This window comes from Lissotriton helveticus, chromosome 6 (genome assembly GCF_964261635.1).
Source record: "Lissotriton helveticus chromosome 6, aLisHel1.1, whole genome shotgun sequence".
Taxonomy (NCBI): Eukaryota; Metazoa; Chordata; class Amphibia; order Caudata; family Salamandridae; genus Lissotriton; species Lissotriton helveticus.
In genome coordinates this window covers 2,080,927,152-2,080,941,451 of record NC_136067.1, presented here as the reverse complement: position 1 = coordinate 2,080,941,451, position 14,300 = coordinate 2,080,927,152, and the positions used below count along the sequence as shown (strand labels likewise).

General features: G+C 47.1%; 1 protein-coding gene across 1 annotated transcript; it reads right to left on the bottom strand.

Moving 5' to 3' along the window:
* Positions 1 to 349: 349 nt before the first annotated feature.
* LOC144763019 (olfactory receptor 2D2-like) lies at positions 350 to 1,264 on the bottom strand. Its single transcript, XM_078648331.1, has one exon. It carries the CDS (start codon positions 1,262 to 1,264, stop codon positions 350 to 352), a length of 915 nt encoding a protein of 304 aa, XP_078504457.1.
* Between the last annotated feature and the right edge of the window lie 13,036 nt (positions 1,265 to 14,300).

The window sequence follows — 14,300 nt, the reverse complement described above, 5'->3', positions numbered from 1 at the left end:
CACAGCTGGCAGGTACAGTGGCACAAGGCCGGCTCACCTTCTCCATTTTGTCTGCGTTTGGACTGGTACCACCATTTTAAGCACTTTTGTGTGGTCACATGGCCAACCTCCTTGGTTTAGTAATCCACCTGCATTGGGGATGATGGCGCGGGAGCCCTGCATTCATGCGCTATCTTTGGCTTGGAGACGCTCCTCAAGATGTCAGACACACTTGATGAAGGAGAAGCTACTGTTCCACAATCATTGATAAAACAATACAATTATGACTACTGGATTTGAAATGTCCTTTCATTTCCTATAGGGGTTACTTCTTTATTCCAGCATAACGTCTTGAATTCGTGTAGTACACTTAATGACATGGGCACACAGTTGTAGATTTCTGCAAAACCCTCATGACATCCTTGTTTCTCAAGCTATAGATCATGGGGTTCAGCATTGGGGGTGTCATGGTGTAAAACACAGAGAACATTTTATTCTGATTTACAGACTTTGGTGTTAAGTATATGGAGATGGCAGTGCCGTAGAATATGATGACAACAACTAGGTGTGAGCCACATGTGGAGAAGGTCCTAAGTCGGCCTTCAGAAGAGCGAATTGCCATGATGGTATTTATGATGCTGACGTAGGTGAAGAGAATGAAGATGCTTGGGAAGAGCAGCACTATAATTCCACCAATGAAAATCACCGTCTCAGCAACAAAAGTGTTGCCACATGCAATCTTTACTAGTGCTGTGGACTCACAAAAGAAATGATTGATAACATTATGTCCACAGTAAGGCAACCTCAGGGTTGCAAATACACCCATGAATGCCATCAGATTCCCATTAATCCAGCAGCAGACCACCATTGTGATACAAACAGACCTTCTCATGATGGTTGTGTAACGCAATGGAAAGGATATGGCTACATAGCGGTCATATGACATGACTGCCAGAAGGACACATTCTGCACAAGCAAAAAGTAGGTATGTGTACATTTGAGTGGCACATTCAGAGACGCTGATTTTCCTCCCAACAAGAAGTTGAACAAGCAAGTTAGGTGCAATAACTGATGAATAGCAGATGTCTATGAAGGAGAGGTTGCACAAGAAGAAATACATTGGAGTATGGAGTTTAGGATCATAGATGCAGGCTGTGATTAGGATAATGTTTCCAATGACAGTGACCAAATATATAAAGAAGAATAACACAAATAAAATGATCTGTATTGTAGGATTCTCAGATAGTCCCAGGAGCAGGAAGCTTGTTACTGAGCTATCATTCATTGTGCTTTTTATTATTTGATTACATCTGCAGGGGAATAAGAAGAAACACATTATAAACAAATTGTACATAAATGCTGTAGTCAAGAAGTGCAGTGCACTTGTATCTTGAGGATCTGAGCAGGACAATTGCCAGAATATGATAATGTGTGTCATAAGGATCATACAGATACAACATTTCATTCTTTAATATAACACACCATCACCTCTTCATTTCGTGCATTGCATTTTTTCTCTGATTCTAGAAAAAGTGTTGCTGAAGTGGTTTGAACCCACAGGGCAGTAAGCCACAATGGTAGGATTACACAGTTTACTTTTGGCATGCTCTGTCTGAACATTTGGTGTCAGAAAACTGACTACCAAGTGCAACCTTTTAGTACTGGACCCTCAGGGTAGCCACTGGTGTGTGATCCACCTCTAAATTATACCTTAAGAGATAGCAAACTACAGAAGCAACCCACAGACTTTGGGTAGACTTAGGTGCAGATAAACGCAAGAACAATGTCGAACACAATATATTTTGGAAGAGAGTCAAAAAGGTGCTTGGTGACATTATTAATAAGTCACAAAATACATCAAATACAAAGAGCTTTAAAGTGAAGGAATATCCATTGTAAACTGGAAATAGTTAGGGAATTAGCGACCTCTGACCCTGCCTTCAGGTTAGGTAGCCCCCACGCCGCTGCCGCCTGCTCACCCCGGTCTCCTGGTGCCTCCTTGCTGCACTTTTCCCACCGATGCCTCCCTGCGGCCCCTCCCCCCGACACCCCTGACTCCCCATTCGCCTCCCCGCTCCCGCCACCCAGCTGTTCCTCCCTCCCGTCAGCGCTCTTAAGGAGTTCACGCCACAGCGCAGGGAGCCACCTCTGACCCTGCCTTCCGGTTAGGTCACCCCCACGCCGCTGCCGCCTGCTCACCCCGGTCTCCTGCTGCCTCCATCCCGCACTTTTCCCGCTGCTTCCTCCCTGTGGCCTGCCACCCCTGACACCCCTGACTCCCCATTCGTCGCCCCTCTCCCGCCACTCAGCTGATCCTCCCTCCCGCCAGCGCTCTTAAGGAGTTCACGCAGCAGCGCAGGGAGCGACCTCTGACCCTGCCTTCAGGTTAGGTCGCCCCCACGACGCTGCCGCCTGCTCATCCCGGTCTCCTGCTGCCTCCTTGCCGCACTTTTCCCGCCGCTGCCTCCCTGCGGCCCCGCCCCCCTGATACCCTTGACTCCCCATTCGCCACCCCGCTCCCACCACCCAGCTGTTCCTCCCTCCCGTCAGCGCTCTTATGCAGACCACGAAGCAGGCGCGCACCGGACGCACGCAGTGGGCGCGCAGTGGGTGCGCCGTTGGCACGCCAAAGGCAAGCCCGTCTGCGCCTGTTGGTGCCCATACCGTGCCCAGCACCAGGACCCCTGGCCCCCAAAGTTGCCAGCCCACATGACGAACTTACGATGCCCCCACCCTCCACGCACTCAACGCCGGCGGAACCCCGCCTGCTACCAAGCCATCCCGAAACGCACCCACGGACCCTTCACCTGCCAAGCCTGCAAATTCACCTCCCTCCGGTCCTGTACCGCTCCTGCCAAGCCAGGCACCAGCAACACTCACCTCAAGTGCATCCTCTTCAACACCCGGTCCGTCCACAGACACACCATCAAACTCTGGAACCTCCTCGACACAATATCACCAGACGTCGCCTTCCTCACAGAAACCTGGATGAACGCCTCCTCAGCCCCCGACATCGCCATAGCCATCCCGAATGGCTACAAGATCACCCAGAGGGACCGCGTCAACCAAACCGGAGGAGGCATCGCCATCGTCCATAGAAACACCATCCGAATCATGACCAACTTCGACGACACCCTCACCGCCGCCGAGCACCTTCACTTTCAGATGCACACTGACCCCAAGACCACCCTCAGAGGCACTCTCATCTACAGACCTCCTGGACCACGCACACAATTCAGCGAAGCCATTGCAGACTTCGTCAGCCAGCACGCCCTTACCTCCTCAGACTACATCCTCCTAGTGGACCTCAACTTCCACCTGGAGAACAACAATGACAGCAACACCGCCGCCCTCCTGGACAACCTTGCCAACCTCGGACTCAAATAAATGGTGAACACCCCCACCCACTACGCCGGCCACACGCCAGACCCCATCTTCTCCTCCAGCAAGCACATCTCCTTCAGCCACTCCACCGGACTACACTGGACAGATCACAGCTGCATCCACTTCAACTTCAGGAGAACCACGACCCACCACCACCCACAACAGGTTCCCCGCAGAAGCTGGAGCAAGATCACCGCCGACCAACTCACCACCTCCCTCAGCCAGAACCCTCCCACCAACACGAGGGACCCCAACGAAGCAGCCCGCAACCTCACACAGTGGCTCATCAACTGCGCCGATGACCTCGCACCACTGAAGAACCCTCCCAGCAGACCCGGCAGCAAGAAAGCCTTGTGGTTCACCAACGACCTCAAAAACTCCAAGAAAACCTGCCGCACCCTTGAGATAGCCTGGCGCCACGACCAGACTACAGAGAACATGACAGCCCTCAAGAACGCCACCCGCAAACACCACCAGCTGATCCGCACCACCAAAAGGACAACATTCAAAGAACGTCTGGACAACAACACCCACAACAGCAAGGAACTCTTCAGCATCATTAAAGAGCTCTCCAACCCCAGCGCCTGCAACAACGACATCACAACCGAGCAAGACCGCTGCGACTCACTCTCCTCGTTCTTTCACCGCAAGATCGCCGACATACACAACAGCTTCGGCACACAGACCACGCACCCAACCACCAAACTTGCGCCCCCCGCCACCACCCTCTGCACCTGGACCCCGGTCAGCACCGAAGACACCACCCGCACGATGAACACCATCCACTCCGACTCCCCAACCGACCACTGTCCACACCACTTCTTCAACAAAGCCGACTCCATCATCGCACCCCAACTCCGGGACATCATTAACAGCTCCTTCGCATCCGCCACCTTCCCGGAGAGCTGGAAACATGCCGAGCTCAGCGCCCTCCTGAAGAAAGCCACCGCGGACCCCACGAACCTCAAGAATTTCCGCCCCATCTCGCTCCTCCCTTTTCCTGCCAAAGTCATCGAGAAGACCGTCAACAAACAACTCACCGCCTTCCTCGACCCCTCGCAGTCCAGATTCCGAGCAAACCACAACATCGAGACTGCCCTCATTGCAGCTACCGACTACACCAGGTCCCTGATCGACAACTGGGAAACAGCTGCCCTCATCCTCCTGGACCTATCAGCAGCCTTCGACACCGTATGATACAGTGCCTCAGCAACACCGGAATCCAAGGAACGGCCTTGGAGTGGATCATCTCGTTCCTCACCGGAATAACCCAGAGAATCCGCTTTCCCCATTCCGATCCGCGGCCACCGAAGTCATCTGCGGCGTTCCGCAAGGATCCTCGCTCAGCTCCACCCTCTTCAACGTCTACATGAGCCCCCTTGCAGCCATCGCACGCCAACACAACCTAAACATCATCTCCTACGCCGACAACACCCAGCTGATCCTCTCCTTCTCCAATGACCCCGCCACCGCCAGAGCCAGCCTCCAGGAAGGAATGAAAGACTTCACGGAATGGATGAAGCTCAGCTGTCTGAAACTGAACTCAGACAAGATGGAAGTCCTCATCCTGGGACCATCCCCCTCTTCCTGGGACGACTCCTGGAGGTCCCCCGCCCTGGGCACCGCCCCCAAGCCAACGGACCATGCACGCAACCTGGGCTTCATCCTGGACTCCTCCCTCTTGATGTCCAAGCAAGTCAACGCCGTCTCGTCTTCCTGTTTCAACACCCTGCGCATGCTCTGAAAGATCTTCCGGTGGATCCCGACCGAAACCAGGAAGACGGTCACCCAGGCACTCGTCACCAGCCGACTGGACTACGGGAACACCCTCTACACTGGAACCACAGCCAAACTCCAGAAAAGACTCCAGCGCATACAGAACGCTTCTGCACGACTCATCCTGGACATCCCCCTTCACGGCCATATTTCTGGCCATCTGAGAGACCTGCACTGGCTCCCCGTCAGCAAGAGGATCATGTTCAGACTCCTCACCCATGCACAAAAGGCTCTCCATGACTTGGGCCCCAAATACCTCAACAGCCGTCTCGCATTCTACACACCCACCCGCCAGCTCCGATCCGCCAGCCTCGCCCTCGCCACCGTCTCATGAATTCACAGAACCACCGCCGGAGGAAGATCCTTCTTCTACCTGGCGGCCAAGACATGGAACTACCTCCCCACCCACCTATGGCTGACCCAGGACCATCTCTCCTTCAGGAAACAACTCAAGACCTGGCTGTTCGAGCAGTAGCGACTCCCCCTCCCCCCAGCGCCTTGAGACCCAAGCGGGTGAGTAGCACGCTTTACAAATTTGCTGATTGATTGATTGAATTATCATTATAGAATGAGCCAAAAATAAAAATAAAGACACAAACAATTTAATATGTGCTCAGTGTGAAAGGGATGTGCACAATATATTAGTGAATGAATTAGTACGCATATGGCTCAAGATATGTAACTGGAGAGGAAGGAGAAGAAATATCCAGTTGATTCTCCAAGCAAGAGGTCATCTCCTATAGTTTGTTTCCTGTACAGAAGCTTCAAATGCACTCCTTATAATACTTCAAGAATTACATGGGTAATTCATTGAATTAATATAACACCCAGTAATGTTTTCCATTTTAAAGGGTGTCTTATGAAACAAGTTGCTCTATGGTACACAGAGATTAAATGTTCATTTAATAGATATACTAGGAGGATTTCTTATTCAACACAGTGTTTTTATAAAGAGCAACCTAAATGTTTAAGTGCAAACGCGATTTAGAAAGATCACTCATATGAAACAAGAAAGGTTTCTACAATGAGTGTAACACGCCAAGTGAGTGTCATTTTAAACTAAAAGTAGCCTCCAAAATAGAGATCACTGAGGATTTAGAAACAAGGAAGATGGGTTTACATAATCGAAGGTTAATAAAAAACTGGCTCTTCACTTAAGAGAAGTAAAAAATATTCAAGGACCTTGAGTGAGTCGACTGAGTGTTAAAGTTATATGTTAAATGTTAAATGTTGTATACTTGTAAAGCGCACAGCTGCCCCAGCAAAGGGGCGTCCTGGCGCTGTATACCGCTGGGGAACCCGTCCTGGCTTTCCCTGTGGGATGGTCCCTACTGGGAATCCCCAAGGTGGAGCCAGGCATCCCCGGCGTTGATGGGGCCGTTGTGGAGATTAGGCAAGCTAATGCCCAGAGTTGCCGAGTGGGACCCCAGGTTAGAGTAGGCACCGAGGCATTGTCAAGTCCGCTGACCCTGGTCCATGACCCTGCCGCGTCGGGAATTGAACCCTGGTCCCGGGCCGACTTCTGCTCCAGGGTCTGCCGCCTCTAACCAGTGAGCCACACCACTCCACCTACAGAAATGTTAATATTGAGAAGGTCGATGTCAATATGACTAATGATACTTTCATGTATAAAAACAAAATCGTATTTCTCTTGATAATTTCACCCGTTATGAACTCAACATAAACCAAACTCAGAAATACATAGTCAGCCAGGTGCTGAAACCCAGGCCCGAGGTCACTGATTGAAAGATCACAGGTGGGATGGTACATAGCCGGCAGACAAATGAAAGATAAGTAAATCCCAGATCAATCCCACAGATAGGCCCAAAAGCACCACAATGGTCCAGAGGGATTGTCCCCAATAAAGCAATGTGTTGGATTGTTCCTAAAACAACATCGAGTCAGAAGCAACATAAAGTTAGGAACACGTAGCCAATCAGGACACAGCATACAAGGTACATGCAGTAATCATGTGCTCCCCATTTCGAAAATCTGGACACATTACCCACTGGCCACATAATGTCCATGCACGTTCAAGACCCACCTGCTTTTGTTATCAAAGGCCTGAATAACATCTCTGAAGACATGACCTGCATTCTTTACCAAAAGATGATTGACAAAACATTTTGTGATACCCTAAGAAATATATAGGAGCTTGTTCAGATCGATTGGCCTTTGAGACAGTCCTCAAATCCTCTGAAGTGTTTAATTAAATCAACTGTTCCTGTTTTGTCAAACGCCTCTTGTCTTTTGTTTTTTCAATGTAAATTCATATTCAAGCAACACTGTGACATTTACATTTTCAATTCACTGGTCTTACCCATTACTGAAGCCATTATAGCAGTGAGATATATTGGCTTTGATTTTGAGAGTGGCACTGTGGATTCAGTGACGCTGGCTGGTAATGGCAACATCTTCCTGTCCAGAGCATAATGAAGCAGGAACATTGCCTTGTGCAACTTGGCAAAATTAGGTAGAGGGTTTGATGAAAGTGACCTTTACAGTGGTAAGAGGCTTCTGCTCCCAACTTGCTGCAAGACAGATTTCTCGGCTGCTATCTTATTGACTTCTCCTTGGCTAGCATGTAGCAGAGAGGTCTGTAGACTCAGGTCTCAGAAAATTTAGAGGCTGATGTGCGCTTCTGTCTCACCCACCTGTATGCAATACAAATGGGAGCATGATTAATCTTAAACGTAGCCTTTCTACACAATATATGTAAAATATAACACCAACTTCAGGCGTAAACTAGTAGGCTAACCGGGAACTAAAGTAGACAAAAATCATTAGGGTAAAGGTCTAGCCCTTCTCTCTGTTGGTTCTCACTTTATGTGAGAATGTTGAGGAAAGAAAGAAACTATCAACCTCAACTGGAATGCTTAAGGTTTTGCTCCATCAGAAAGAATGCAACAAAATATTGGACAGGATAAGGGAAGAGGTGTAAGAAGCACATTATGACAGGTCCCCAGACATATGAAGCAAGAGGTATGAGCAGCTGATGAAGTGCCTCATAGGTTGTGTATTTTTGTGTTTGTAATAAAAAAAAAGCAAACACAAAACCTTCAAAGAAGCTAGAGACATTTAAATTACAACCCTTCTGAAACTCTATAATACAAGCGACAGGGAATGCCTTAGACATATGTGTATTAAATTCAAGCAGTGCTAGCAATTTTAGCCATTCAAGTGTTGAGTTCTGCCCCCCCACCCTTTCCTCTAGTTGTGATACCCTTTGTTCATGGATAGCTTCCACTTAAGCCTTCATATTCTTTTGCACTGAAATATAAAAACAACATTTGCTTCCTTTTTTTCTCAAAATGTTGGTATTCTAAAACTATGGCACCCAGGGTTTTAGCATTTCTAAGGAATGAACTGAGAAAAACATCTAAAATGTAGCCATTGTAGTTGAGAATTGAGAACTATCTCAGGGGGAAAGTATTTTTTTTCCAAGAATCAAATCAACAAAATGTTGATCTCGTTCTTTTCATTTTCCGGTGACAGGCACATTCTTTTAACCACACTCATACACTATTCTAAAAGGAAGTTAAAATGTCCTATTGTCTTGGTATATACCTACATTCAGTTTGTGGGAGAACAATTTATGAAACCCATGGACAAACCTAGGAAGATATATGTGTCTGAAAAGTAAACACAGATTCTGATTTCAACACTGGTTCACAGTTGTTGATTGCTTATATTTTTCCCAAAGAGTTTAATTAGTGAATTCAAAATTAATCAAAGAAGGCAGGAAAACATAGAACGAGGTGTCCATTTTTTCATTGTATGTGTTTGTGCTCTATTGGACAATCTACAAAAGTAATACACTGCTACTGTTTGAACCATTTGGTTGCTGGCAGTCTCAACATATGCAATACATAGAGTGTTCAGCTGAACTGTAGCTTATTATGATTTTTCATTGTGTACTAACCATACATCAATTAATAAAATAAAACCTTATGAATGAGAAGGATAAGCTCTCTGGAAGATACAATTACCAAAATAAAGTAAACCCCAAACACAGCTAAAGATTTTTCCAAGAAAATACATAAACAACTAGCTGATCTAGAAGACAGAAACCGGAGAGGCAATTTATGCATCTTTGGCATTTTGGAAAGTGCAGACGATCAGATAGGCTCCTACATACATTTTTTTAGAAAATTGGTTCCTGAAACAAACAAATCATGCCTTTGCTGATAATTTTGAACTGGACAGATCTCACAGTATGCCTACACATCATGTAGGCAGTCCTCGTCCAAGAGGGAATGTCTGCAAATTGCTCCATTATCAGCATATTGAACTGATACTAAACTACATGATAATCACAAGTTTATCTCACGGGAAGGCAAGAAGATTAGGATTTCACATGATTACTCCCAGGATATAGTGCAAACCTGCAATGCTTTTTGGCTCTTCATATAAGATTGCACAACATGAACTATCCTTCTCCCTTGCGGGACCGGCTTGCTTTCGAATTGTTTGCAGCCTCAGACATTATATGAATGCAAATATTTGCTGTCTTCCCTGGAGCATATTTAAGGCTTTGAAAATGGATACATCAAACTCTAAATATCCATGAGTATGGGATAGAGTGCATAGAGGTAAAAAGAGCTTTCTGTGTCACAGATCTATTCAAAGTTTCCCTTGCTGGATGTATACTTCGTATATACTTACTTGAAATATAAAGAAGTATTTGTAAATTCTAATGATAATTCAGATGTTTAGCATTACATTTTATGAAGGTAATTATATTTCCAAGACTCATGACTGAATCTTCTCTTACAGTTAAATCTAATTACATTTGTCAGAACCCGACTGAATCGTAAAGCGAGGTTAGTTCTTAAATGTAGTTGTACTCAAGAGCAAATACCAGGCTACAAAGAAGCAGAAAAAATGAGATGGCTACAAGGATGAAATTCTCGAAATTCCAAAATGGCCACTAAAATTACACTCGCAAGTCAGTGTTCGAGTGCTATAGAGCGTAAGTCAGAGAAGGCACAACCAGTGCACTCAGCCTTGTTTTAGCTCTCCTCACCTGAGGTAATTTCATGAGAGGCAGCGTTTTCTGGATTCGCCGCGATGTCACTGACATTCGACATTTTAGATTTGCTGTGTACTTCACCACTTTAATTCTCGGTAGTGGCCAAGGTACAATACAACAATTCCTTCCTTTAAAAAAATGAGGTGGAATTTGGTCATGTGACTAAACTTCTGGGGGAGTAGTGTCTCTATTCCGTTTGCTCCACGTCTGAGTAGAATGGCTGAAGGCCTTGATTTCCACAAGCTAATTAAAGTTCTGGAAGGCAGCCAAAATGAATTAATTGGATCAAGAGAGGAGAACAGGAGACTTAGATTAGACTTAATAAATTCGAAAAGGGAAACTACTGACTTGGGCTTGAAATTAAATAGCTTAATTGCAGGAGGTGGTTATGGACTTTCATTATACAGAAGAGGAGAGGAAGCTAGTATCGCTCAGAATACAATTCCTAAGGTCACTAAAGAAGTAATTCACTCCCTATCTCCAGTAATTCCATTAGCTTCTGCTTAACGATTCAGTGGGGATCAACAGGTCTAAATATTCTTAACCCAGTGTAACGTACATTTCATGTGTGGGTTTCATCCCCTCCTATCTTAGTGGCGATGCAGCAGCTTGGTCGATACCTTATATGGTTCAATGTTATGAGCTGGTGGTTGACACTGAGAGTCCAGAATAGAAAAGAGGAGCAGTCTTTTACAGAGGTTTGAAGGACAAATTGAAAGACGCCTTAGCTCAAGAACCCAATAGGCTCACAGAGATTTCACCCTTGATAGATTTAGTACTTGAAATAGATTTTCATCAAAACGAAAGGAGAGGAGAAAAGAGAAAAGATGTTTTTCCTGAGTGCACCTTGATTTGATCATGCAAAAACAGAAAGCTCTATGACTATGGGAGGTAAATCGGAGTTGAGCTAATGCAGATTAGAACCATTTAAGGGCCTCTATCGAAAGAAGAGAGAGAGAAGTAGAGACAAAATAAATGGTGTCTATATTGTGGTGCTAGTCAAAAAAGACCCAAGATATTATCAGAGGAAAACTTGCAGCACCACCACTAAGCAGAATTGAACTAGTGAGTGCAGGATTAGATGCAATTCCAAAAGGTCATCAATTTGCCAATACCTTGTAATCTTTATCTCCTCATCTAACCCAATTGTTGATGCTACACTTTAGAGAAAAAGAGTTAAAAGAAGTCTCTGTAATGAAAGATTCAGGTGCCTTGAAATTTGCAGAAAAAACTGGGCTAACAACCTAACAAAAGATTAAGAGCAAAACAGTGAGAGTAGTACATGGAACAAACCTGCCGTCTGGTCCCATTGTGAGTCACACAAAGCCAGTAGAAATATCGTTCCAAGAAGGACATTGCAAAACATTGCAGTTTAACTTGATTGATCACCACAAATTCAATTATTTTCAGGTCTAACATGGCTCACCAATCATAATCCCACTATAGACAAGAGTGCTCAAACAATCAAGATGGATTCTGAATTTTGCCAAGAAAATTGTTAAAAAAAATATGATACACATAGATAGAATAATCCATCCATGATGCTGAATGAATTGAGTGCAATTGTTTGTGGTATCCCTTCAATAGAGATTCCAGCAGAATACTAAGAATTTCGAAAGCTAAGAGGCGTTCACCACATAGAACCTACGATTGTAAAATCGAACTTGAACCAGGTGCTAATCTGCCTTGCAGTAGAGTATACGCCTTGATAGAAAAAGAAAAATCAACACTTGAAGGTCTACATACTTAAAAAGTTGATTTATTCAGCAGTCTTAATGTCCTGTGTCATCATCACTCTTCTTTGTTTCAAAGGATGAGGGGCAGCTGAGACCATGTATAGACTATTGAGCAATCAATCACATCACAGTAACAAATCGTTATCCTCTGCCCTCGCTCTCAATCAATCAATCAATCAGAGTACTTGTAAAGTGCGCTACTTACCCGTGAGGGTCTCAAGGTGCTGAGGGGAGGGGGTACCGCTACTGTTCGAAGAGGCAGGTCTTGAGGAGTCTTCTGAAGGCGAGTAGGCCTTGGGTCTGCTGTAGGTGGGTAGGGAGGGTGTTCCAAGTTTTGGCGGTGAGGTAGGAGAAGGATCTGCCACCGGAGGTTGTTCGTTGGATGTGGGGGACAGTGGCAAGGGCGAGGCTGGAGGGGCGGAGCGGAGCTGGCGGGTGGGGTATAGAAGTTGAGTCTGCTGTTCAGGTAGGCTGGTCCGGCGTTGTGGAGTGCTTTGTGTGTGTGGGTGAGGAGTTTGAAGGTGATCCTCTTGTCAACGGGGAGTCAGAGTAGGACTCTCAGGTGGGGGTGATGTGGCTGAGGCGGGGATGTTGGCGATCAGTCAGGTGGAGGCGTTTTGGATGCGTTGTAGTTGTCGTAGGTGTTTGGCTGGTATTCCTGTATAGAGTGTGTTGCCGTAGTCCAGTCTGCTGCTGACAAGGGCTTGTGTCACCATTCTTCTTGTTTCGGTTAGGATCTACTTGTAGATCCTGCGGAGCATGCGGAGAGTGTTGTAGCAGGAGGAGGAGACGGGGTTGACCTGTTTGGACATGGAGAGGGAGGATTCGAGGATGAATCCTAGGTTGCGGTGGGTGTTGATGCTCTTCCCAGTGTGGTCGGCCACCATGAGTTGTCCCAGGCTGAGGGGGTGGTTCCGAGGATAAGTACCTCCTTATTGTCCGAGTTTAGCTTCAGACGGCTGTTGCTCATCCAGTCGGCGACGGTCTTGATTCCCTCGAGGAGGTGGCTTTTGGCGGTGTGTGGGTCCTTGGTGAGGGAGAGGATGACCTGGGTTTTGTCGGCGTAGGAGATGATGTTGAGGTCGTTTTGGCGGGCTACTTGTGCGAGCGGGGCCATGTAGACGTGAACAGTGTCGGGCTGAGGGATGAGCCGTGGGGGATGCCGCAGATGATGTTGGTGGCCTTGGATCGGAAGGGTGGGAGGCGGACGCTCTGGGTTCTGCCGGAGAGGAAGGACGTGGTCCAGTTAAGGGCCTTCTCTTGGATTCCGGCTTCTAGGAGGCGTGTCTTTAGAGTGCGATGGCAGACAGTGTTGAAGGCGGTTGACAGGTCCAGGAGGATGAGGGCTGATATTTCCTTGTTGTCTAGTTGGCGCCTGATGTCGTCTGTGGCAGCGATGAGGGCGTTGATCTCGGCGTGTTTCCAGTTTTCCGGGAATGTTGCTGTTTCGAAGGAGATGTTGATGACCTTCCGTAGTTGGGGTGCGATGGCTGCATCTGATTTGTTGAATACGTGGTGTGGGCACGGGTCTGACGGAGATCCTAAGTGGATGGAGTTCATGACCTTGCGTGTCTCGTCGTCATTGACGTTGGACCAGGTGGTCAGGCAGCTGGTGCTGGTGGTGTTCACAGGGGAGGTGGGGTCTGGCGTAGTCGGGGCTGTCATGGATGTCAGCGCTCTTGCGGTGGTAGAAGATGGCTAGTGAGTTGCACAGTTCTTGTGAGCGCGGTCTGTCATTGGCATTGTTGCTGGGGTTGGAGAGTTCCTTCACGATGCTGAAGAGGTCTTTGCTGTCGTGTGCATTGTTATCCAGGCGGTCTTTGAAGGAGGATCTTTTGGCTAATCTGATGAGGTGGTGATGTCTGTGAGTGACGTCCTTGTGGGATGCCCAGTTGTTCGCAGTGCGTTTGTGGAGGCATATCTTCTCCAGTTTCCGGCCTGTGCGTTTGGAGTTCTGCAGCTCGTCGGTGACCGAGGTGGCTCTCTTGCTGGCATGGTTGTTGGATGGTTTCTTGAGTGGGGCGAGGGTGTTGGCGCAGTCGTCGATCCACTGTCTGGGGTTGTGGGCTGTGGTGTCTGGGTTGGTACGGTCGGTGGGTGGGTTTAAGGCGAGGGTGGTGATCAGCTGGTCTTCAGTGACTTTGCTCCAGCAGCGGCGAGGTAGCTGTTGGGTGCGGTGGTGCGTGGTTGGTTTCTTGAAGGTGAAATGGATGCAGTGGTGATCGGTGTATGTAAAGTAACACACCCAGGCACACAAGCTACCTACTGGCACAATTCAGAAGGCCAACAGACCGTAGTTAATAATGGTATACAACTGCTTTAGCGTATAAAGTACATTTTAATTCCATACAAACAGAACATCATTTGATAAAATCATTGGCTCATTAATAAGG